This window comes from Acomys russatus, chromosome 11, assembly GCF_903995435.1.
Source record: "Acomys russatus chromosome 11, mAcoRus1.1, whole genome shotgun sequence".
NCBI classification, from domain to species: domain Eukaryota; kingdom Metazoa; phylum Chordata; class Mammalia; order Rodentia; family Muridae; genus Acomys; species Acomys russatus.
The window spans coordinates 46958924-46985431 of NC_067147.1; the positions used below are offsets into that span (position 1 = coordinate 46958924).

Genomic DNA, 26508 nt, shown 5'->3' on the forward strand with positions numbered 1-26508 from the left:
TAAATATTAAACTAAGATTATATGGTCCATTGCCTCCGCTAGCTTGTAAATATCGGAACCTGGTGAGCAGCTGATGCTAGCCAGCCTTGTTTTATTATAAAGAGGATTAGAGTCAGCTGCATCATTTAATACAGTCCCTTTCACTCCAACCTCACTGCAGCAGTGGTTGTGCTAGATGGTAATTACAGAATGTTTTACATGGAAAGGTGGGAGGTTTCATTTTGCTGTTACTGTTTAATCATTTATTCATATGCTAATGTGTGATATATACATATTCCCCCCCATGGGCACAGATATCTGGGCTCTGCACAAGAGTCTGTAACAGAACAAAAGCCCTGGCCCCGTGAACTCCTCACTTTGCCCTGACTTCCGGTTAGTTTTCCAGGAAGTTGTAGGGAAATCCTAGGTAGAGTCACCGTTTTTTGTCAAGATTCAAACTGTGACTCAGAGCAGTTAGGTGACATTCTAGATGTTCTGTGTTCGTAACTGCTAACAACTTGACTCTGAACCCAGGACACCTATTGTACAAGTTGAATTAAAATAATAGCTTTACTTTGATTTTCAAGTTCAACATTTCAAAGAAACGTTTGCATTGTGCTAAATTGTAAGGACATGTTTACTGTCATGCAGGTGGTCATGTTTTGATTCATCTTTGACCAGTGTCCACAGCTCCCACCCTAACCCTACACAAGGTTTCTCGTGGCTTTATAGTGTCCATTCTGGAATCTGAGGACAAGAAACAGAAACACGGTTTTATAAACCACCTTCACCCTTCACTAAGTTTCCTCCCAGAAGAATACTAAGTCACTGTAGCATGCAGATTTGAAAAACAAAAAACACAACCAGCCACTTCACTCATTATCAGTCATCAATTCTAAAACTATCTGGCGGGTACTTCAAATATGCAATCCATCTAAGAGCCCTCACCAGGCCGGGTGAGAGGCTAGGCATAGGCCCAGGACATGCTAGGCAGAAACGCCCCTCTCAGATGGTGAGTAGAAAGTAAGAGAGAAAGAAATTAGTCAAGTGGGAAAGACCATACACCCTGCAGAGGCTCAAAGTCCAAGAGTTTAAGAATCTGCAGTGGGGCTGGAGAGATGGCTCAGAGGTTAAGAACACTGCCTATTCTTCCAAAGGTCCTGAGTTCAATTCCCAGCAACCACATGGTGGCTCACAACCATCTATAATGAGATCTGGTGCCTTCTTCTGGTGTGCAGGTGTACATGCAGCCAAAACCACTGTATACTTAATAAATAAATAAATCTTATTTTTTAAAAATCTGCAAAAACTGAAGTAATTCTGGGACAGTTGGGCAGGGTGAGATGCAAGGGTAGCTGAGTCCCGGGGAAGGGGTAGGATGGGGAGAGCGGGGCACTCCACATTCCGGGATTGTGGGAAGCAAGCTTGAGTAACAAGCTGGCTTATGGTTTTTAGATATGAAAATACAGCCTAGCTTTCAGCCATTTCTCTTCCTGAAGCCTGGTTGCCCCTCCCATTTTCAGCATGTGGACACTATAAGTGGACTCCCTCCTACTCCTGGAGGTGAAGATTGCAGCCAGACTGAGCAGATTAAAACAGATTTTAAAAGTCTTAACCTTGATGAGTCATATTCATTTGCTCATTCATGCTCCCGAGGCAGCTTTGCTCCCCCTCCACCCCCACCCCCGCCCTCCCCAGATTGAAATCTCTCTGCCAAGAGGGTGGATGTATGGATGGGCTCCTGGGCCCCACCCCTAACTGAGGAGTCATTGGCTGTAGATAACAGCAGGTGGAGAGGGAGCCACTCTTCTCTGAGGGTGTGGCCACAGGTAAATTGCTCTTGTCCCACTGGATAGCTGCATACCCTTGTAGTTATGGGTTGCATTAATAAGACTCTGTGGATATGAGAGAGAGGGAGAGGGAGAAGGAGAGGGAGAGAGAGAGAGGGAGAACAGAGGTGTTGGACTAGGGAAATAGTGGGGAGGGTATGATCATATTACATTGTGCACACATACAAAATTCTCAAAAAATAAATTTAAAGAACAAACATTTTTAAAAGAAGAAAAAGAGGAAAAGGAAGAAGAAGAAGAAGAAGAAGAAGAAGAAGAAGAAGAAGAAGAAGAAGAAATAGAAATGCTGGGCACAGCTGATATAGAACACTTTGTTAATTTCCTAGGGTAAATACCCAGCTAGTCTGGTGTGTACATAAGGGGGTGCAATTACCCTGGTGGAACCTGCAGAGATCTGGCAATGTTCTCATTGCCCACATAAACAGGATGCTTCCGCCAGGAGGGAGGCCCCATGTTTCAGAGGAGAGGTATTATAGTAGGAAGGTGACAGGCTCACCTCTTGGGCCCAGTTTTCTTCCTGGCCACTGTTACCCCATTCTTGGGGACCCTCTCTGGGAGTGAGAGAGCCTCTGCTTGTATTCAAGAATTGAGGGAACTCTTGCCCCCCCACCCCCACCTTTCCAGGAGAATACTAGTTGCTTCTTCAGTCTGCCTCCTGGCCCCACAGCCAAGCTTTCTTTCTCTTTTCTCTCTCTTTGTGCCGCTCTGTTGATCTGTGTCTGCGGGTTTGATCTGAGGCACCCCCTGGGAACTCTGGTGTCTCTGCTTCCGTGGCTCTACGGTTTCCCAACCTCCACCCAAGGGCAGGCCCTCCCTTCTTTCCTGCCCTCCTTCCACCTGACAGGGACCATAAATAACAGAGGCTCCCGGTGTTCCCAGCTGAGAACAAAGTTGAAAGTTTGCCTGCAGCTCCCAGCCACTCCTGCGCTGGACCATTTTTTTTTATTTTTATTATTTTTATTTTTTTCTCTCTCTCTCTCACTCCCAGTGTTTGTCTGTCCTCTGCCTGGCTTAGCTGTTTCTTCATACACATTTGAGAAGAGCGGGCTCCTAGTCTCCCAATGAAGGGACGTGCCTTGGGCTCTCTCAACTAGTGAAGGGTCCCGGCTACTTCGGCCCTTCACTGGTATCAAGTTACTGAAAGTCTACACCCGGGCAGTCCTCGTATTTACATACAAATAACTCCTGGGTTTGCATTTATGTCACTATTGGGTCCCGCAAGAGGCTTGCCCGAGCGTCCTTAATCCAATCAGGAGGCATTTTGAAAGGATGTCTGCCCAGTGATCAGAGGGATCTTCGTCGCTATTAAGTGTTGCCACATGAAATTTTTTGAATGTTTCGGGTCTGAGGTTTTTTTTTTCCCCCTAAACCTTTGGAATCTAAAAAGTGAGGGAAGATGTACAGTCGCCCAGTTGCCTGCGACGACTTGGAGACGCTGGGAGAAGCGTTGCAGCCCTGGCGGAGACAGATCTGACTAGGGAAGGGTTTGCTCAGGCTCCTGTGGATTGGGGCTGGTGTGGACGGATTACTCTAACCCCCTGCTTAAGGAATTCCTGGAAGCCTCGGAAAAGTTGCTCTTCAGCCCGGCGGCGGCGGGGTGGAAATGGCTTTGCCACACAGTAAGATCTTTCTTTAATTCCTGCTTGGAGTGTGCTGGGTTTGTTTCTGACGGAGAAAGATGCAAATGCTGTTCCCTGGTGTATACTTACTTAATGTGACATGGAGTAACAGCAGAGAGATGATCTGTTTAGTTTTTGGTTTTTTTGTTTTGTTTTGTTTTTTGAGTAAAAACAAACAAACGGTAGTAGTTGCCAGAGTGTTTTCAAGACTCGATTGGTTGCTAAAAAGTTGAGCTCCTGTGGTTTTCGGAGCGTGGAAATGAATGGAAACTCTAAGTGATACAGAATGGAGGAGCCGGGCCAAGAATCGCTTACCTTTGAGAAAACCTAGCGTATAATCATCTGGGATCTCTTTGGGTCGGCCAGCTTGTATGTAGAAAGGGAAAATAAGTAATTTTGAAAAGAGACGGGGTCTACCTGCGTGGAGAGAGCTTTCCGCCGCCGCCGCCTAGGCTACACTTTGGGAGGGGTTGGCGAAACATCCCAGAGGGCAAAAGACGATTGAAAAACCTGCCCCGTTGCTCTTGGAATGTGGTTTTCCGTGTGAGCTCGCTAGGCATACAGAGCTTGTAAGAGCATTTTACACGCATTAACTCTTTGTGTGGATGGTTAGAACGCAGTTCCTGTGGTCCCCCTTTCTGGCTGCAGGAGCCCCCAAGCTCAGGGCTGCAGAATGCAGAGTTTGCAAGCAGACTTCAAGCGGCCGCAGGAACGGCTGCACTGGCTTGTGAATCTGAGAGGTTTAGAAACAGTTCAGAAATCAACGTGCTCCGGAGTCTCCCAGGTCAGCAGTTACAGCGCCCACCATTAACTCATAGAACTCAGAGCAGATATCCGCCCGACCCGAAATCCTAAGAGGAAACTGGTTTAAACCACAACAAACCTCTTTGCCAGGCGGGTGAGGTAACTCAGGTGGTTAAAAGGTCTAGCTAAGCCCGAGTGTGATCCCCAGAACCCACGTAGGATAGCGGAAGGAGAGAACTGACTCCCACAGGTTGGCTTTTGAATCCCACAGGTGCATTTCGGCATGCGCACACCAATACACATAAGTAAATAGACAAATAACTAAATAAGGCCATTCCCGGTCTCTCACTTTAAGAACAGTATTAGAGACAGAGGGTTTATTTTGTAGGCTGTGTCCATTCAAACAAGCTGCTGTCATCATGGGTGGTATGAGGAAAACTCACCTCATGGCTGAACTCCATCTCTCTAGTTAACTGAGCCCTGGGGGTCAGAGGGCAGGGAGGGGGTCAGGGGTCATTCTTACTATTGATGAGCTACTCCGGTTTGGCCCTCCGGTTGGTTTGCTACTTCCGGTTGGCCCTTGCAAAGGTAAACTAACTTCTTCTTTCACTGTTTCTTTCTGTACGGCAGTTAAGAAAGAAAGAAAGAAAGAAAGAAAGAAAGAAAGAAAGAAAGAAAGAAAGAAAGAAAGAAAAAGAAAAGCTCCAGGGGCACGGGGGTGGGGGGTCGGGGGGGGGGGAGGTGATGAAATAATAAGCAGCAGTTTTTTCCGTGATTGCCTCAAACGTGAAGAGGGAGGGCTCTGACTGTGGCTTGCTCTCCACTTGCAGGTGAAGATGCCATCACAGGGGACACTGACAAGTATCTTGGGCCACAGGACCTTAAGGAACTGGGTGACGACTCCTTGCCTGCAGAGGGTTACGTGGGGTTCAGTCTTGGAGCCCGTTCCGCCAGGTACTTTTCTTATTGCTTTACTTTTATTTTTATTTTTATTTTTTGCTATTTTCAGAGTTCACATGCAACAGCCATGATCAACCATGAGCCAGCATCCTTTCCATCTGCCTAGTGATTCCAGAATGTGCTCTTTGGATGCAATGCGAATTCTGTGCAATGTTCTTGGTGCAAACACATGTGCTCTGTTATTTTTATTTTTATTTTTATTTTCTTGTCATGTGCAGTGCTTAGTCTCATGTGACAGGACATGTCAGTTGTCTCTTCTTTCCCTCTCCTACTTTGCCAGTCAGCTTCCAGCATGGTACCAGATGAGCTCCCTTTAAACAGGGAAAACCAATCTGACGCTTGTTTTTCAAGTAGCATGCTCCATGCTGGAAGAAGTTTCCAGTTACAGATACGTTAGGGATTTGCATATGGATCGTTTGCTGTAATTTGTTATCGAACAATTAATTCATGGTTGATAAGCAGCACCCTTGATGATTTAAAAACAAAAACAAAAACAGTCTGCAGAGCATAGGCAATTGAGGGTGTGCCGGTAGTGTTTTGGTTGAGGGCCTCTTAGGAGTGTGCTAGTGACTTATCAAAAGTCACAGGCAGTGATGGCGCTTACTCAGTCCTCATAGCCTCAGCTTACAAGTCACTCACTGTGTGAAGGCACAGGACCTTGTCCAAAACGCTGGGAATTCTTTTCACCCTGGTGTGTCTCAGCAGCGTGTTTGCTGACTGTCAAGTTATTTTAAAGCTAATAATTAAGCCTTCCAAGTGAGAGCCCCTGAGGACATTTTCCTATAGTTTTGGAATCCGCTGTAAAACATTTCATTGTCTAATAGTAAATGGCACGTCCCACAAAGTAAACCTTGGGGTTTGTTCCCAGTTCGGTTAGTGAGGCCAGTGTAGATACCGCCTTTTCTTCAGAATCTCATATGATTCGGTAGAAGTTTTCCTTTATAAAAACATCCTCTAAAAGGCTTGCAAATCTGATTGGGGCAAGTGTCACCAACAAGAAGAGAGAGAGAGACTTCTAAAACTGTGAAATATTTCAATCACAGACTCAAATTAAAATATCTGGGCCCAAACAAGGAACTTGGCTGTGTCTCTTGTACAGAGTTGGTACCATTTATGCTCCCACAGCAAACTGCTCTCTCCTCCTTTTCTAGAAAATTCTAGCCACTCACATCCTGTGAGCTGTGAAATCTGAGTGCTGTCTCTTATCATCTTTTTGTCTTAAGATAATTTTAAGGATCTCTCATCTCTGATTTTGACTATGCCATTACCTGTTGCTGTTATGTGTAAGTCATCTTTTTCACATTAGCAACTCATGTTATGCTCAGAGGCAAATATTTCTCGTAGCATATCCTTATAGCTATATTTTTAAAGAATAATTTAATGTTTCTAAAGCATATCATTAGAGCATTATCAAGTCAATTATTCTGAGTGTAACATTTAAATGGACATTCAATGTATGATTCATTCAACCATAACATTTGTTTTTTCTTTTTTTCCCCTGTCTGATTTTTTTTTTTTTTTTACATTCTGTTTCTCCTGGTTTTACTTTTTCTTTTTTCCCCAAAAATATTTTAAAATAGTCCCAAGATAAGGTAAGAAGACATGGCGCTTTTGTAGTATTCCTCTGCCTATCCCTGACCCATGTTCCCATTTTTTTATTTTCTTCGGCATTTGTGCTGTGCTGTGTTGGCCTGCAATGTGCTTTTTAAAAAATTTAATAAAAAAAATTTTTTTTTGTTTTGTTTTCCTGCTCAGCTTTAGAAAATCAGCTGTGACTGAGAAAGGAAAAACAAAAACAAAAAAACAAAAAAGAAAAACCTATGAAAAGAAATGTTACTTATATAACAGTGAATGGACACTTAAGGAATTTCCCTCTCTTAACAAATTTCGTAGAGTGAATGGCCAAACTGAAAACACTTTGTTGGATCTAAAGAAAAAGTCCAGTCTGTTTGCTGGTGGCTGTTTGTTTGAACTGTCCTAGACACCCTAGTAACAATCTTAGCACAAAGAAGCGTGGTTTTCTAACTGGTCCTGCATCTAACACTTAGGTTACAATGATGGCTACAAATAATCTCTCTGGCCTTAGTTAAAAACCAACTGAAAGCTGCATGGTAGTGACACATACCTTTAATCCCAGCACTTGGGAGGCAGAGGCAGGTGTACCTCTGGGTTGGAGGCTTGCGTGGTCTACAGAGCAAGTTCTAGAATAGCTGGAGAAGGCTACACAGAGAAATCCTGTCTTGAAAAAGCAAAACAAGGGCCGGGCGTGGTGGTGCACACCTGTAATCCCAGCACTCTCGAGGCAGAGACAGGCGGATTGCTGTGAGTTCGAGACCATCCTGGTCTACAAAGTGAGTTCAGGACAGCCAAGTCTACACAGAGAAACCCTGTCTCAAAAAAAAAAAAAAGGCAAAGCAAAACAAAACAGCAACAATGGATCTACTTAAAGATTTCTAGACACCCTTATGTATATAATCAACCCTTTCTGGTCCTGAGTGTCCTGTGATGAGTCAGGGAGTTGGCTGACTCTTGATAGGTTTCCTGGGTTCCACCTACCTGATGGAAGCAACTCTGGAACCATCCTTAGGAGTCACAACTTTAGACGTTTCTGTGGCTAGCGCAAAGTCTGAGCTCTGATCTGCAGCTGTCACTCGCAGACAGACAGGGGCAGAGAAGGATCCACAAATCTTAGATTTGAAAACCCAAAAAGGATCACAGATATAACCTCTCTGAAAGCCTCTAAATGTTTCCTCTAGACAATACGGCTACAACTGCAGCCTAAGGTCAAGACATCACGGAATGCCTGCCTGTCCTGGTTTGAAGGAATGTGTGGTTTAGGATGGGGCCTCCCCAGGGCTTCTCAAAGAGACTGTGTGTCAGGGAAAGACATTGGCAAATAATGTAGCCACCTGTCCCTTGTGGGACTTCAAATACAAATGTGTTAAAACTTGGTACAAATTTAAAGATCTGTTCTTCATCTGTGACAGCCACAGCCCATGTGGTCAGGCCTCGCATGCGGGACCACGGGCCACTACAATCCTGCCCCCAGCCCAGCACCATCTCTGGACAGAATTGGAGGGTGTTAAAGGGAACCTCTCAACTCAAGGGGAGGAAGAGGAAGAAATGTAGCTGAGACAAAGATGAGGAAAGAAGGAAGCCCTGTGATCACGTGACTGGCCTGACTGTGCAGCCTTGTGGCTTGCTGGGGAAGTGTCCCTCTGCCCGGATCAAGCTTGTCACAGTTAAATATTTGCGGAGCATTTCAATGACCTTGAAACCAAGGTTAGCTCTGAGTCAGAGCCATGAGCCCGAGATTCAGAGAAAGCTGAGACTCCCGTCCCGAAAGAGAGACCCACCCTCTGCGCGGCACTTTGAATACAGTGTGTAAGAGCAGGTGATAGTTCCACTTAGTAAGTAGGCAGTGGGGAAAGAAATCCCATAATGCAAAGGGGCACCTGCCCCTTCTTCTTTTCTTTGCTCTCTTCCCATACACACACACACATACACACACACACACACACACATATACACATACACACATAAACACACACATATACACACACATACACACACATATACACACACACATACACACACACACACACACACACACACACACACACACACACACACACACACACACACACGGCAAAGAAGATGCTGAAATCTGACTGATTCAACCGGTGGCGATACCATCAAGTCCCACTTAGACCCACTTTATCAGTTAAGCAGGCAATATTACAGAGAAAAATACTGACTTCCCATGGGCCTCATTGCCTACACCACTGAGGACCCCAACATAAAAGGGGTCAGTGGATAGTGCTAGTTGGAGATAATGTGTGGCTAGGGGGGTCAAGCCTAGGCTTCCTCTAAGCTGTTCCAGATCTTGTAAATCTGCTTTATGAAAGGTCAGATGTGAAACCTCATCACAAAGAGGTGACAGAATAACCTTTTCTGAAAGCCTTCCAGTTAAGTAGGTAGAGGCACCAGTAGAAAGTGACACTCACTTGAGCTGTTCCTCACAGCCATCATCCTTCTTTTCCCCGGAGGATCATATTAAAGCCATTAACCCAAGACTAAGATTAATGATAACCCCGCTCTTCCTTTGTGTAGCCTTGACTGTCCTAGACTTGCTTTGTAGATCAGGCTGGCCTCGAACTCACAGAGATCTGCCTGCCTCTGCCTCCCACGTACTGGGATTAAAGGTAGATGCAGTTTTAACAAGGTATAGTTTAGAACCATTCTCCCACAGCCTCTTAAGGGTCCATGTAGGCCGAGTGTGGGGGTGTACCCTGGAAGATTCAGGGACTATCCATGGGAGAATCTAGAAAGGATAGGAAAAACAAGAATAAAGAAGAAAAAAGCAGAGGCAAGGGAAAGCAGGATTTGGATCTAGGGTATGTGAATGCCTCCTAGGACAACCAAGAAGTGCACGTGGCTATGTTTCTACCTTCCTTCTTGAAGGTGTCCTTGAGTGTCAGAGTTCTCAGTATGCAAACTCCTTGTAGCTATAGCTTCCAATGATTCTCCCAGAGACCCGAGCATAGCAGGCACAGTTCCATCTAAGCGAGAAAGGCAGCAGAGTTGGACTGAAAGAAGCAACTCTAACATAAAGTCTTCCTCTCTTAAGAAATACTCATGTTGGAGCTGGAGAGATGGCCCAGTGGTTAAGAGCACTGGCTGCTCTTCCAGAGGACCCAGGTTCAATTCCCACCACCCATAAAGCAGATCATAGCTGTCTGGTAACTGCAGTTCCAGGGGACCCGACACCTTGACATGTGGGCAAAACACCAATGCACATAAAAGAAATCACTTAAAAAAGGAAAAAGAAAAGGAAACCCTAGAGTTATCAGTTAGAGGTTCTTGCCAATGCCATGTTGGTTCAGCGCCATAGTGGGGCATCCAAAGTGACTATGTGTTTCATCTCACAGATCTGACACCAAATTGGCCAAATGTTAAAATCTCGGTCGTGAAATTTTGTGCATCTGAAGAATTTAATTTTGATACCTTTCCTTAAAAAAAAAAAAAGAAAGAAAGAAAGAAAGAAAAAAGAAAAGCACACTTGTTGGTATTTTTAGCCATCTTGCCTGTTCTTAAAGTTGCATGCATTTATTTTCTTTCATCCATCCCATCGTCATCTCCCACTGTTGACCGGTAACTGTCAACACCACAGTCTCCGCTCCTTCAGTTCGGATAGGTCTTACACCTTGAATAGAAGCTCCTACGCGCGAGACAGCATGATGATCGAGGAACTTCTCGTGCCATCCAAAGAGCAGGTACGTGCTCTTGCCGCCCTTCGCTCGCTCAGCCTCTGTTTGATGTTTGCATATATGTGTGCGTATATTTTTTATTTCATATTTGTAAATCTGGGGGTCCTAGCCAGTTAACAAAAAAGCAGCAGCTATACCATAATCAGAAATGTCTCTTCCTTTTGCAAGCAATCTGCCACCCACCCACCCCCCCAATTATCCCATGGAGGAAAACTTGGGGAGTCCTAAACCTTGCTTGTCCCTAAGTCGGATGAGTTTTCTGTTCGGTTGGCTGGCATTATTCACGTGAATGTTTGCTAAGGGAAGTGTGTGTGTCCGTTGGAAGCGGGTGAGACTTGTGTATAGCAAGCAGTCATAGGCTAGATCAGTCGTGCTTTTGATCTGTTTACTTCTGGGTTTCCCAAGGCCTGGTGGTATTTTCTGTTTTCCCAGAATCTCTGCTGGACTCATTCAATGTGTAGTTTCTTCTTTCTGGCGCTCATGGTAGTGTGTGCTGTATGTAGGCCCAGGATCACAGTCCTGCTGCACATGGATTGAGACTGGCTCTATAGATACAGACAGTGTCGAGTGTTCACAGTAGGGAACCAGTGACTGATGGACCTGCATGGACCATAAGCCCAAATGAATGTAGCGTGTGATATTTGACCACTGTAAGTCACTGGTGAAATGATGGCACACCTACCTCCTGCACAAGGTGATGAATGACGGTCACACACACACCCAAGCTAGACTTCAGCACTAGGTGGTCAGCCCTTTGGAACTCCCACGTGTCTGGACATGCTGATGTCAGACCCACAGCTGTGTGTCATACACTGCATGTGACATTACGCTGGCTAGAACATTCTTAATAAGCAGGCTTGACCGAGGGAAATACAGAGGCTGTTCAGGGTCAGACATTAAAGAAAAATAACCTTTGTAAAATGATTATGGGTGTGGCATATGTCATGGGTTTTAGGTGGGTGTAAGTCCAAGACAGTCCTTGGTAATAAACGAGTAATAAACTAGGCTCTTGGGTGCCTGGTGTCGCCAGATGTTGACAGAGATATTTCTGCTCATCTAGTTGTTTTCGCATTCCCAATCAGATGAGATGTAAGACGATGTATTGATGTTATTCTCTGTGCCTTAAGGGAACCCCACAATATGTACCCTATTACAAATGGCAGGAAACGCCACGGAAGGATCAGACCCCTCCACACTCACACAAGCCACACCGTGGACTCTTCATTAAATAGAACTAAGCCTTACATTTCTCTCTAGCTGTTTGTTTCAGAGCAAGGGTCTGAAATTGAGGTGTTTTCCACCATCAGCACCAGCGCTGCTGTTAGCACTGACCACGTCAGAATCAAAGTGTGTAAGCCAAATATAAACGTTCTTGGTGTTTCCTGCTTCTGACCGTTGGCAGGTAGCTGTTACCAAGCTGTGCCCAGATAGGATGGAAGAGCAGCATGTACTCAGAACTACGGATCTGCGAAAAGAAAGGAAAGGCCAAAAGCTTCGAGAGGAAGCTGAGTCTCTTGGAGTCAGTTCGCAGCGCCGGTCTGAGACGCGCCTGTGTCAGTGGTTCTCAACCTTTCTAATGCCACGCCCCCTCGTGTTTTAGTGATCCCTCCCCTCCAACCATAACATTATTTTCGTTGCTACTTCTTAACTCTGATTTTGCTGCTATTATGAATTGTGATATAAATACCTGTTTTCCGATCATTGGTCTTAGGCGACCACGGTCAAAGGGTAGTTTGAGCCCACGTCCAAAGGGGTCGCGACCCACAGGTTGAGAACCACTGACCTAGGCGGCTAGCTCTACCTTTCTATAATCAGTTGAAAAGATCACAGCAGAGCAGGAGCCTTTAGGGGGAAAGAAAAGCAAACAAACTCCCAAGAACTATAGAAGCCGGAAGTTGTTGACTTTACTGATTAGCTTGTTCAGTGAAGACCACTCAAGTCCTTGAGTGATATAAAGGGAAATGTGACCGATAAAAGTGTCATAGGAGCCGGGTGGTGGTAGTGGCAGTGCATGTCTTTAATCCCAGCACTTGAAAGGCAGAGGCAGGTGGATCTCTATAAATTCAAGGCCAGGTTGTTCCAGGAGAGCCAGGGATACATAGACACACCTTATCTAGAAAACCAGGGTTTTTATAAAGGTATTGGGTAGAGGCGTGCAAAAAGGGATTGGTTTGCTCAGCTGTGGTCCCAGCTCTAAGGTCACGCAGCAGAGGCTGTGTTCTAGGGGAACCTGTCACCAAGCTTTCAGGGATGAATTAAGCCAGCTACTGCTACTCAAGGATTCATCTCTAGAGCAGATTTAAAAAAAAAAAAAATGACTCTGTGTGTGTATGTGTGTGTGTGTGTGTCAATTTTTGTGGGGGGGGGTTGGATACAAATGTGTGTCTGTGTTACTGTTCTACCACCATGACCAAAGCAACTTATAAAGAAAAAAAAAAAGTGTTTAATTGGGCACTTGCTTACAGTTTCAGAGGGTTAGTTCATAACTATCATTGTGGGGAGCATGGTGGCATATAGGTAGGCAGGTATGGTGCTAGAGCGGTAGCTGAGAGCTTAAATCTGATCCACAGGCAGGTGACATGGAGAGAGACTGTGCCTGCCATTGCTTTCGAAAGCTCAAAGCCTACCCCGAGTCACACACCTCCTCCAACAAGGCCACACCTCCTAATCCTGATCCTTCACAACACTTCTACCATCAGAGGGCCTAGCATTCATATATGTGAGGCATTTGAGGGCCATTCCTACTCAAACCTCCACAGTGTGTGTGTGTGTGTGTGTGTGTGTGTGTGTGCTGGCAAAGCCTGAAGTCGATGTTGTCAGGCGTCTTCCCTGATTGCTCTCCTTTTTGGTCATTGAGGTAGAGTCTCTCTGTGAACTGGAACTCGATATCACTAGTCTGGCTCTTCTACTTGCTCCAGGGACCCTTCTCTGCCTTCCACACATGCCTGACTGGGGATCTGAACTCTGGCCCTCACACTTCCACAGCAAGCACCTTTGTCCACTGAGCCACACACTCAACCCCTTCCCCTTTTTTTTTAATGTCTTTCAAATGTTAATTGTTGGGTTTAGGCGCAAATACATTTAGATATCTGAGTACTTGTTTGTTTGTTTGAACACCTTTAAAATAACCTTTAAGAGAAGAGGGAAACAAAATTCTGGAAAAGGTGTGTTGGAGGACAGGAAACAGCTGATTCTGGGAAGAAAAGCTGTCAGAAAAGAGACTCCTGTTGCACTGTGAAAGCCTCACAAGAAATGTTTGCCTAAGTTCATGGGTGCATCTGAATTAAAGTCAAATGATCAAAAATGAATAGGTTAGGCATGCTGGGTGGCTGCTCTTGCAGAGGATCCTGGTTCAATTCCTAGCACCTACGTGGCAGCTCGTGACTGTGTGACTCCAGTCCCAGCATATCCAGTTCTTCTTCAGGCCCTCATAGGCTCCTGGCATACCTGTGGCACACCTGCAGGCAGGCAGGCAAGAAACCTATACACATAGATTATAAAAGGAAAATGGGTACACTGTCTTTTTCACCTCATGCCTGTCTTTTTCACCTCATGCCTATACTTACAGATTTCAGAAGATACCTTCTCCGGGGTACTACAGAGTTAGAAAGCAGCGCACACGGTTTAAACATTCCTGAACCACTGATCCCTGGCTCCCTATCAGGCTCAAAGCTACACATCACTGTCCACTTAGAATTGCTCCGGTGAGGTCAGAATAGAATTTGGACACAAATTAACTCTGTGTGAACTTTCTTCTACAGAACAGGCGCTGCCCAGGCTGCCTGAGAACAGCTTCTGCCTTATCACCCTGCTGACTAATACATTTACACACTAACCGTAGTTAAAGTTTCAGTTGAGCTGCAAGGTGACCAGCCTGGGCCGCCCCCCCACTAGACCCCAAGACCTTTGTTTCTTTTCCTGTTGTTTTCATGAAATACCCTGTCAATAATAACTTGATGGTCTATTTTATCTCACAGTTCCGGGTGCATTCTGTCCAGTCTGTCCATCCTAGCAGGAAAGTCCAGGCTTCCCCAGCTGGCAACAGAGAGGAACAGTATGCACGCTAGAGCTCTGCTCATACCCCCCACTGACACAGTCCTGGATCCCTGCCCTGCAAAATGGTCCCGCCCACAATTAGCCACAATTAAGATCGTTTTCCCACATCAATTTATTCAATCAAGATGCACTTTGCCTCCCAGTCATTCCTAGAGGCTCATTGCCTCGATGATTCTAGATCAGCTAAGTTGACATTTTATCCACACTGTGCTATCCCAGGATCTCATGCTGGGTGAAGACAGATGCCACAGCCTGAGGGGGCATGAGACAGGTCAGCACCCTTATCCCTCCCAGGCCTCAGCCATGGTTAGTCTGTCAACCACCTCATTCCTTCCCCATAGGAGCAGCCCCTTTTAACTGTGCCCCTTGGTCATCCATGAGCCCTGCTCTGGGCATGGGAGCAGAACAGTAAATTCGCCTGTCAGCACCTCCTACATAATGTTCCCGCCCCTGAGAAAAGTCAAGAAAATGTTTAACAGCTGGATTGCTCAGGTTCTGACTCAGTTGGCAAGGGCGGCACTAGGCCTGGGAATTGCAAATGTACCTGCACGTTGAAAGCAGCTGGATGCTGCTGATTCAGCATTCTTCACTGTGGGGGGGGGGTGCACAAAGGAAGCACTCGTTTCAAAACAAGATGCCTAGAGAGAGGCAGAGGAGAGTGGATGCGAGAGAGGAGAGAGGGACGAGAGAGGGAGGAGGAGAGCGAGGAGGGAGAGGAGGAGAAGAGGATACAGTGAGAGGAGAGAGAGAGAGCGAGGGAGAGGCGGAGAGAGGAGAGGAGAGAGAGAGAGAGAGACCCAGTGTCTGGATCCTGGACAAGGGTGGTTTTCTAAAGCTCCAAAGGCAATTTTCAGATGTCTCTCTACTTAGGATACACTGGTCATGACATCTCTGGCTGCATTCTGTGTCTTTGCCCCCTTCCCCCGCCCCCCCACAGCTCCTCCACACCCACTGACTCAGATTGTGTCATCACCGAGCATGTTCAGACTTCTGTCATTACTCCCTTATATAAGGCAATGTGACTACAGCAATCACATGGCAGTAGGTATTATGTGGTTAAAAGGGTATGGAAGGATATGTGTAGACTTTTACAATCTTACGTAATGGGCCTGGGCACCTGAAAATTAGAGCACTGGCTGGGGTGGGGGTCCTGGAGTATCTCCCATGGGCAGCTATGTGTTTATCAGTCATCTAGTCTATTTGTCTTAGAGTGTCAACTGTGTTCTAGTCCAGGGATGCAGCTCAGTCTGTTGAATTCTTACCTAGCTGGCATACGTGTAGCTCTGGGTTTGTTCCCAGCACTGTATAAACCCAGGCATGGTAGCATAGCCCCTGAGAGGTGGAGGCAGGAGCCAAGGGCAGCCTGGGTTCATAAGATCCTATCTCAAACCAGCCAAACAGGCAGAGTCAGTGAGGTGGTTCCGTGGGTAAAGGCTCCAGCCACCAGGCCTGCTGACCTATGTCCAGGCCCCCAGAGACCACATGGTGGAAGGAGAAAAAACAGACTCCTGTAAGTTGCCCTCTGACCTCCACTTGGCATATGTGCTCGTAGATGAATATAGACTCAAACGAAATAAACTTAAAGTGTAATTTAGAAAATTATTTTTGTATGTATGCCAGTATGTATGTATGTGTGTATGTATGTATGTATGTATTTGTTGGTTTTTCAAGACAGGGTTTCTCTGTGTAGCCCTGGCTGTCCTGTACTCTTTATCTCAGAGATCTGCCTACCTCTGCCTCCTGAGTGCTGGGGTTAAAGGTGGCTACCACCATGCCCAGCTGTTACTTTTTTTATTTTTTAAAAAATTTATTTTATGAAAAAAAATAAAAAATAAATAAAAATAATAAAATAAATTTATTTTATGGCTATGGGTGGTTTGCCTGTGGGAGGCAGAAGAGGGTTGTCAGATCCTCAGGATAGGAATTACAGATGCTTGTGAGCCACTGTGTTAGGTACCGGGAATCAAAACCCCAGGCTTCCCAGATGAGCAGTAAGTGGTCTTAACCGCTGACCTATCTCTCTCTCTAGCCCTAAGATGTAACTTTTAAAATGAACTTTAAAAAAAAATATATTTATTTATTATATATACAGTGTTCTGCCTCCATGTACATCTGCAGGCCAGAAAAGAGCATCAGATCACATTATCGATGGTTGTAAGCCACCGTGTGGTTGCTGGGAATTGAACTCATGACCTCTGGAAGAGCAGTCAGTGCTGTTAACTGCTAAGCCATCTCACCAGCCCCAAGATGTAACTTAAAAAAAAAAAAAAAAAAAAAGACGACCAGCTGTGTTTAGAACAATTCCTTTCTAAACAGATGTTAATGAGGGGAAGGGAGGAGGAGGCTCAAAGGAAGCCAGCCTGGCTGTCCTAAGTGGAATCTGTGGGTAACATCATTTCTTCCAATAGAGTTATTGAGAGTAGCTCTCTGGTGTGGCCTGTGAAATGACAGTGCTTGGTCCACATACCTAGTCCCAGACTTATACAAAGAACAGTACCCATCACATGCCTTAAGTGGTAATGGCAGTAGTGGTACCCAGAGTGCCTGGAATTAGTCTAAGCATCTATGACAGCATCAATTTGCTCATGCTTCACATCAACCTTAGGAAATAATTTCTTGGCCTTATGAATGGCCCAGTCAACGTGACTGGACTAACTCACCCCATGGAGGCGGGTGGGACACAGCTCGAAGCGCTAAGAGACACTGGCCGTGTAGAAGGCCTCCGTTTAGCTGCTGCAGTATCCATCAGCCTTGCCCACTGTGGGGAGAGGGTGGTAAGGAGTCCAGGGGTCTGCCACCTGGTCTCCAGGGTCACCAGGGTCTCCTGATCTCCTGGTCTCCTGGTCTCCCTGGTGGTAATTGTCGGAGGGATTGTGGTATGTCTCTCTGGCGCCCACTGTTTTTACATAGTAGTCTTCGTGACTCTCGTTTCTAACACTTTTTGACAATGTGCTTTAAAAAGGAATAACTTATAGCAACATACAGCAACAGGAATAAAATCTGAAGAGCCAAGGCACCTGTGAACAGCAGTAGCAGGATGTCATGGGTGGATTCTGCCGGCCCAACCCCTTCTCTGTCAGAGTTCCCTCTTCCCTTCCAAGGATGAGACTCAAATATGCTACTTAGGATATTCCTCCTCCTGTAGGGCTCACAGCAAAGGCTTAACACAGAAAAACATGAAATTGGAGCCAACCTAGTAAGACTCAGATTTTCCTAAGCTTGTGTGTGTGTGTGTATGTGTGTGTGTACGCATACATGTGGGGGTCAGGTGAGAAGGCATCTCGTGTGTGTGGTGTGTGTGTGTGTGTGTGTGTGTGTGTGTGTGGTGTTCATGCATACATGTGGGGGTCAGGTCAGAAGACAACTCAAATTGTCAGGCTTGGTTGCAAGCTTCCTTATCTCAGAATTCGGGGAAGCAGAGAGGCAGGCAGATCTCTGAGTTTATGGCCAGCCTGGTCTATAATAGAGTGAGTTCCAAGACAGGCAGGGCTACACAGAGAATCCCTGTCTTGAAAAAAAAGAAAGAGGGGGCTGGAGATATGGCTCAGAGGTTAAGAGCACTGACTGCTCTTCCGAAGGTCCTGAGTTCAATTCCCAGCAACCACATGGGGCCTCACAACCATTTATAATGTGATCTAATGCCCTCTTCTGGCCTGCAGGTGTACATGCAGACAGAGCACTGTATACATAATAATAAATAAATCTTTAAAAAGAAAAGAAAGAGAAAGAGAGAGAGAGAGAAAGAAGAATCTTAGCATTGTCCAACATCTCAGCAATGGGAGGAAAGGCTTATATAATCCAGAAGGCCCCTATGCTAGTAAGTTTCCCTCTTCTGCATCTCACTGCAGTGACTCTCACTCCTATCATACATGCTAACTTTGCTGTTTCTTCTTATGCAGCTCTAAGCGGGGCTCGGGAAAGGGGCATAGTGGCAGAAGATAGCCAGCCTCAAATGAAAGATTTGCTTGATAGTCCCCAGGGAGATAAGCACCTGGTCTGCTGACATTTAATATGTTGCTTTCTTCCTGGAAGTGCTTGGCCAGCAGCAGTACTTGGGGAATCCATTCAACACCTCACAAAGATGGCTCGGAGAGATTACAGGTCTGCCCGGAGGCCGAGACATTGGTACTGTGAGTCTCTTAAGTCCGTGGGGTTAGTTGGTGGTGATGTGCCGACTGGCTCGGCTTCCAGGACAGCCTTGGTTAACCTGCTGTTGCGCATAGCTGAATTATATAGAAACGGACCAGGCTTAGAAATCTGAAAGAGCCAGGATTCATTATAGCTTAAGTTCTAGTTTCAATATAAGCTTTAGCTAGGCGTGGTAGTACACACTTGTCACCCCAACTACTGGGGAGGCTGAGGCAGGAAGATCACGAGTTCAAAGTCAACCTGGTCTTAAAAAAACAAACAAACAAACACAAACAAATGGAAAATAGGCTGGAGATTCAGCTCAGTGGTCAAGAACTTCCCTAGCATGTGCAAAAACCCTAAGCTCAACCCTGGTACCAGAAAAAGAAGAAGGAGAAGAAAGAAGAAGAGAAGGAGGAGGAGGAGGAGAGGAGGAGAAAGAGGAGGAGGAGGAACCACATAAGGCAATAGTACTTGGTTTCAAGAAAAGAAATACCTTAGGGAGAGAGAAGGTCTGCTTTGACTTGTACATTCCTGCACGAGTCCATTTTGTTGTTGTTTCTCATGTGCTATAGGCTGGCCTCAAATTTTCTGGGTAGCTGAGAATGGCCTTGAATTTCAGACCCTCCTGCCTCAGGCTCCTGGCCGAGCACACTTGGCTTGAATCAGGCTTACTTTATGGAACCCGTGCCTCTGGTTTCTTGGTTTGGTTTCATTTTTAAGGCAGCCTCTTACATAGCACAGATGAACTCTGTGCGTAGCCCAGGGTGACCTTGAACTTCTAATCCTCATTGATGAACCCTATGGAAGGTGCCAAGGTGAGCTAATGCAAGACACGTTAAAGTATATAAATGCAGGTTTATTGATAGGAGCAGGGGAGAGAGAGAAAGAAAGGCATGCACAGAGAGAGAGAGAGAAAAAGAAGAAGAAGAAGAAGAAGAAGAAGAAGAAGAAGAAGAAGAAGAAAGAAAAGAAGAAGAAGAGAAGAAGAAAGAAGAAAAGAGAAGAAGAAGAAAGAAGAAGAAGAAGAGAAGAAAGAAGAAGGAGAAAAAGAAAGAAGAAGAGGAGGAGGAGGAGGAGGAGGAGGAACAGGAGGAAGAGGAACAGGAGGAGGAGGAGGGAGCGAGACAAAGAAGAGAGAGAGAAGAGGGAGGGGAACCAAAATGTCCAAATTATATAGTGAAGGGGGAAGGAAAGCCACCTCCCCCCCCACCCCACCCCGCCGCCCCAGCCCTGGGCTGGAAAGTTCAGGATAGAGGGTAGGGTAGGCTAGCCATGGCCTACAGCAAGTAGGGATCCAGGGATGCTGGGAGAAAACCCAACACTCCTTCCTCTACCTTTCAAGGGCTGGCTTTCTAATATGTGCCACCATCCTTTATGGGCTCCATTTTACAAAAGACTTCATGCCATTTGCACTTGCTATCTCCTTCCATGCTTCTAAGCGCCCACATTAGTGCCTCCTCACTTGCTATGTTAAAACACCTTGACCAAAAGCAACTGATAGAAGAAGGTTTTTTGGCTTTCCACGCTTTCAGAGGGTAAAAGCCCACTGTGGCAGGGGGCAGGCATGGCCACACAGCAGGCATGGTGGCAGGAACTGGAAGCTGGGAGGGCATATCTTTAGCCACAAACACAAAAAAAGAAAGCAGAAAGCAAATGGGAAGTAAGACAAAGCTATAACCTCTCAAAGCCCCACCCACAGTGATGTGCTTCCTGCAGCAAAAATGCATTATAGCACAACTAACAACAAGGGACCCAGTGTTCAAATACCTGAGCCTATTGGGGAACATTGCTCACTCAATGCATTACACCACCTATGAATAGACACTGTTGTCTACTAACTTGTCTGTTTTTCGATGTATGTACCACATGCAGTGTCTGTGTTTGTAAGCATGTATGTGCCACACAACTCATGTGTAGAAATCAGAGGACAGCTTTGCAGGGGGTCAGGTCCAGAAAGGTCTGTCTTGTTTCTTCGGCTGTCTGTGTACTCCGGGCTAGCTGACTCATGTGCTTCTGGGCCATTCTCTAGTCTCTGGTTCCCTCCTGTCATCCTCAGCAGCCGACGGTTTTCCTACGAGTTTTAGGGACCTTAGTTCCAGCCAAACCAGGGTCTGTGACTTGGACACTGAAAAGAATGTCAGGACCAGCCAGTCTGTAACCAGCGAAGTTGGGGGGTTTTATTGAAGGTATTTTAAAACAGGCTTAATCATGCAAGCGTGTGCAGGCGTGTGTGTGTGTGTGTGTGTGTGTGTGTGTGTGTGTGTGTGTGTGTGTAAGAAAATGCACAACCCAGGGCACCCAGGGCACCCAGAGTATGATTCTGGTGGAATTTGAAGCTACTCTCTCATTAGTGGGAGGTTCCTGACGGTACCTGATAGGGTCACAATTGATAGGATAAAAAGTCTCGCCCACAGGGAACCCTTTTTGTGTGAGAGTTTCCGGCTCTATCTGGTAGAAATGATGAGGCCCTGCCCAAGGTCATATGCATTCAAGCTTTATGCCTGGGTCTCTATCTTAGCATTAAGTATCTATATGCCAAAGCAATAACAACTCTATATCACAGTCCTTTACAGTGTTGGATATCCTGGAATTCTCCGTACCTTGGAGAGGCTTCGGGTCCTTTTCCTTCTCATGTTTCTGTAATTTTGCTCCATCTGTCCTGCTCCAGGAACGCTGAGGGTTTTAAATTTTAATGATATATGAGATATTAATATGAAATATATGCCACAGAACAGATATGATATTGAGAGGTTTATTATATGAACATGGGGAGAGCAGGAAGGGGCACCCGAGAAAGAAAAAAAGAGACAGAGGAGAGAAAAGGTAAGAGAGAGCGGCAAGATGGGTCTGTCCTTTTACATACTGGGCAGGACCACACCCAGCGGCAGGTAGGCAAAGACTTCACAGATAGGCAGACTGGGGCAGAATCCTAACAGAGGGTACAGATGTGTACAGCTGTGTCTGACCTTCTTACATGGGCTCCAGGGGCTAAACTCAGTCACCTCAAACCTCTGTCTCAGCCTCGCAAGTGCTGGGATTACAGCTGAAGCCCACCAGGCTCAAATAGGTGTTATCTGCACTTTACAAACAGAAGCCTGGGGTGAGGGATAGTGGGTTGTTGCTGTAGTGCACACACGCTGTTTAGCTAGAAGAGCTGAAACTACAACCTCTGTTTGTTGGGTGCCTGGAGCCCAGGTCGAGACTCCTTTTAGGCTGTGGAACTCCCCTGACCCAGGATCTGGCCTGTCTCAAAGCACAGTGCGGGGCTGGGAGTAGTTAGGGGATCATGCATGGGTATGAGCAGCAGGTTCCACTTAGTGCCAGATTTCCTTGTCATTTTGGTACTTGGAAGGCAAGTGCACCGTGCTAAGTGCAGTCTGTAGTCTCAAATTCAGCTTAGCCAATGCTGTTCAGCCCAGTGGTTGCTCTCACCTCTCCCTGTGGTCTAAAGAGTGTTCAGGACTCAAAAGTTTGCACGCAGAGATGATGCAACATTACACAGATGTAAGAAGCGATATTCTCCAGCTATTTCTGCCTTGGTGCGTTAGGCTACCATGGACTTAAAATAATAAAGATTCTTTCCAAGTTTAAAAGAGAGATGAGCAGAGACAGATATCAAGTGATCAATCCGAGCCTTTGCTTAAAGGCTATTTTTTTCAGTGTGTGTGTGTGTGTGTGTGTGTGTGTGTGTGTGTGTGTGTGTGTGTCTATGCACATGCATCATGTGGGTGCCCACAGAGGCCATAGGGACCAGATTCCCTGGAGCTGGTGTTATAAGCATTTATGTATCGCCCAATGTGGGTGATGAGAATTAAACTTGAATCTCCTGCAAGAACAGAACTCACTCTGAACCTCTGAACAATCTCGTAGCCCCCAATGGTTTCTTTTTTTCCTTAATGATTTATTTATTCTTATTTTATATTAATTGATGTTTGTCCTGCATGTATGTCTGTGTGATGATACTGGATTGCCTGGAGCTGGAGTCACAGACAGTTGTGAGCTGCCATGTGGGAGCTGGGAATTGAACCTGGAACCTCTGTAAGAACAGCCAGTGCTCTTAACTGCTAAGCTGTCTCTCCATATCCATAACTTATTATTGGCTGCAGGGGGTGGGGGGAGTGTTTTTGAGACAGGATTTCTCTGTGTTAGCCTTGGCTGTCCTGGAACTTGCTTTGTAGACCAGGCTGGCCTCGAACTCAGAGATCTGCCTGCCTCTGCCTCCAGAGTGCTGGGATTAAAGGCATGCGCCACCACCACCTGGCTTCCCATCAGGTTCTTTAATGAAGGCTAGCCGCTGGAAGCTGCAATGAGGTGGAAACCTTAGCAGCAACCTGTAGCACAAAGGAAATCCTTACATTTGCAGACTTCAGAGAAGAGGCTCTCTCAACCCACCTGCGGGGGGCAACTCATATCAGACATCCTGAAAATCAGACAATTATGATTCATAACAGTAGCAGCATTACAGTTATGAAGTGGCGATGAAGATAATTTTATAGCTGGGGGGAGGGCGGTCACCATAACACGAGGAACCATATTTAAGGGTCATAGCATTAGGAAGGTTGGGAACCACTGCTTTAGAAGGTAGCTCTCTCTCTCTCTCTCTCTCTCTCTCTCTCTCTCTCTCTCTCTCTCTCTCTCTCTCTCTCTGCCTCTCTCTCTCTCTCTTTCTCTCTTTCTCTCTCTCTCTCACCCTCTCTCACCCCTACTCCTCCACCATTCACCCCCTACCCTCCACACCCAAGCTCAGAAAGGAAGGGTCTCTGAGCTCAGCACATTACTGAAGGTAATGGATCAGACATGAGACAGCAATGTAGGGAGCTAATCCTACAGCTCTGCACTTCCTTGGGTCTGTTACATACTAGGGGCTTGGCCATTTGGGAAGGCTTTAGACGGAATGTAACATAAGGCTAACCTCCCTAGGGCTAGCCTCTGAGAGCTACTCCAGGACCAGCTTTGTTAATGGTTTGCTTAGCAATACAGACTCTTCGATGCATTGCTTGGGTCAACCCTTGATCACAGGGAATTGGGACGTCAGTATTACCTACTCAAGTGCTCTACCATACATACAGCGACATGGTAAAAATTTTGACTTGTATTGCTGCGCATTAGAGTAAACAGCCCCACTCAAGGCCTGGTCCTCATGTTCTTTGAGGAAAGAGACACCCACATGGCTTCCCCCCTGCACTGGCCCTGTCCAGTTTGCCTTTGGAATGAAGTTCTTGACACACATTGGTCCGGTTCTCTCATCCAGCTGTCACTCCAGAAAATCACATTTCTTTTTCCTCAGATTAGATGCCCTGAGTTTTGTGTGCAACCTATTGTGAGGGGACCTGTTGGATACTGGTGGCAGGGCCACCTTCTTTGTCTCTCAGAGCAGCAAAGCTGACAGTCCTGGAGAGACGGGGTGTTGTTTTAAAAAACAAAATCCCAATTGTTTGAATTGACCAATGAAGACTGAAAAGCCAGATGCTGGGGTGAAAACCTGCTAGCTCAGAGAGGCAGAGAAAGCACCCAGATGATCTTCCCACTCACCTCATGCCCCAGAAGAAAAAAGCCCTTTCTCCTCCTCCACACTGTCTTTTTTTTTTTTTTTAAGATTTATTTATTATTTATACAGTATTCTGCCTACATGTGTGCCTGCATACCAGAAAAGGGCACTAGATCTCATTATAGATGGCTGTAAGCCACCATGTGGTTACTAGGAATTGAACTCAGGACCTTTGGAAGAGCAGCCAGTGCTCTTAACCTCTGAGCCATTTCTGCAGCCCATTCACACTGTCTTAAATACCCTTTGACTCAATGTTCCTCCCTCCTACTTACTGTGTGACTATCTGTCCTTCAGACTTTCTCTCACTCTCTATAGTTTTTTTTTTTACCCCCATGTCCACTTCCTGTCAATCTGGTTGCTTGCTCCACCTCTTGACCTAGGGTTAATTTTATTTAATCCTGTTTACAGAAAGCTCTTGTATCAAAGGTGTATGCTAAGGCTGAGCCACACCCCAAGTACTTGTTTACAGTAAACAGAAAGCTCTAGGATTAAGGACTGACTGAGACTTACCGAGATTAGAAACAGGTTTTCACAGTCTGGAATCTTGGGGTTCACAATGGGATCAAATATCCTGCAATATTGGATCCACCCTGGGTCCTAACCCTGACTTTCAGTACCGGGGGCAAACAGTCAGCAGTCTGGAATGACCTGGAACTAGATCTCTCTCCCAGTCTCCCATCCTTTTTGTTCCCTCCCTCTCTTCACCTACCTCTTCCTTCCTCCTCTCTCTCTCTATTCCCCACTCCCTTCTTCTGTACATAGCATTTATTCCCAGCTCTGGGTTTCTGGGTGTGTCCTGGTCTGTAAAGACCAGTGTGTTCTATTTATTTCCAGACCTGGACTTGAGGGTGTGTCCCGGTTAATAAGGCCAGTGTGTTCTTACTCTCCTCTTTGCTCTGATGCATGGGGCTGCTGGGATACTATTTTTGGAAAATATTAAGCTCTTGGAGACACTGACCTCATCAGTCAGTCAGGCTGTGGACTCGATTGAAAAATGTGTAGTGTGACTGTAGTAGTGTCCCTGGTGTCCCTTCCGAGATGAAAATGATGTGAGTGTGGATGGTCCCTTTGACACAAAAGTAAAAGGCCACAGGGATTTCAGTCTGAACTGTCTTTCATGTACTGTCCCGCTGAAGCCACCGTATGCCAGCCAGTGACTTTGTCTTGCCAGAAGTCTTTTAAGTCTCTGTAAGCCTCCGTTTCCTAAACTGTAAAAATGAGTGGGATATCACTGAGCGGTCTAAAAGGTTCTGGGGATTCGGAGAACCTAAGGCAGTCTTCCAGACTGAATCACTGCACCATGAATTGCTGAATCACTGTTAAAAAGAATAGAAAGCCAACGTGGTGACTTACTCCTGTGATCCCAGCACCCAGAAGAAGGCTAAGGCAGGAGGATTGCTGTGAGTATGAGGCCAGCCTGGACTACACAGTTAAGTTTGGGACAAAGCAGCAGAACTGAATAGCACAAATCTGTCTCAAAAAATAAAGCAAAACTTTACAGCATTAGGCACTTTTCGAGTGAATAAACTGGACCCAGCTTTTTGTAAGATGCATATTATAACTGAATGGGAGCCATTGGTTGAGCATCCTGTGTAAAGACCTGGAAAGTCCCAGGGTTTGGCCCGGAACTGGACTATTTTGGGTTTTGTTCTTTTTTCCTCAATAAATCATCATATTTTAACAGATAACCTTACATAAGTCAAAGTCCTCTGGAGAGCGTGGAAGACTTTTACATTTTAATAGACTGTAGCATTATAGTTTAACGCCAATATGGCACCCATGCCAGAGTGTCATTTACAGTCTCACCAAGTCTTTTGTCAAGCAATGAAAGGCAGAGACACTGGGAAAATGGAGAGGCATGCCAAGGCTCACAGGCCGGCAGATGTTACCAGGGAAACGATATAGAGTAAAGCGTCCCCTGCGCTCATGGGGGCTCAGTTGTTGAAGACTGCCTTTGTCTGTACCAAGTAGGCATGCAAACTATCTCTTAAATAAACGCACCCCTCATCCATGGCCTGGAGAGTCTGTCTGTAGGGACAGTCAGCACCCTCACAGGAGGAGGTGCTATAGAGAGAAGAGCCGCAGTCTTGATGCCTAGGCACAAGAACATGGATGCCGGCCTTCGGCTGGCTCTTCTAACTCCTTTCCTGAAACCCGAAGCTCACATAATCACCCCACAGTTTCAGAGCTGATGTGGAAATTGGGCATGGAGAGGCCACAATCACCCCTGAATTACCTCCAGTCACTTCCAGGTAGCAAAGTTCTCTTATAAGAAGGTACCAAAAGAAGTTGTTAAAGCCAGCTATGTGGCTCAGCCCTAAAGATAAACTTTTTCTCTAGGTACCACCTTA

The 26508-nt window shown here is 45.9% G+C and overlaps 1 protein-coding gene across 1 annotated transcript in view; it reads left to right on the top strand.

Annotated features, from left to right (window-relative positions):
- Nucleotides 1–26508, top strand: part of Ank3 (ankyrin 3) — a 307445-nt gene that overhangs the window by 203025 nt on the left and 77912 nt on the right. Inside the window, exons 25-26 of the mRNA XM_051153191.1 lie at nt 5023–5146; nt 10326–10428. Coding sequence (XP_051009148.1) covers nt 5023–5146; nt 10326–10428 — 227 coding nt within the window. The remainder of the gene's footprint in view (nt 1–5022; nt 5147–10325; nt 10429–26508) is intronic.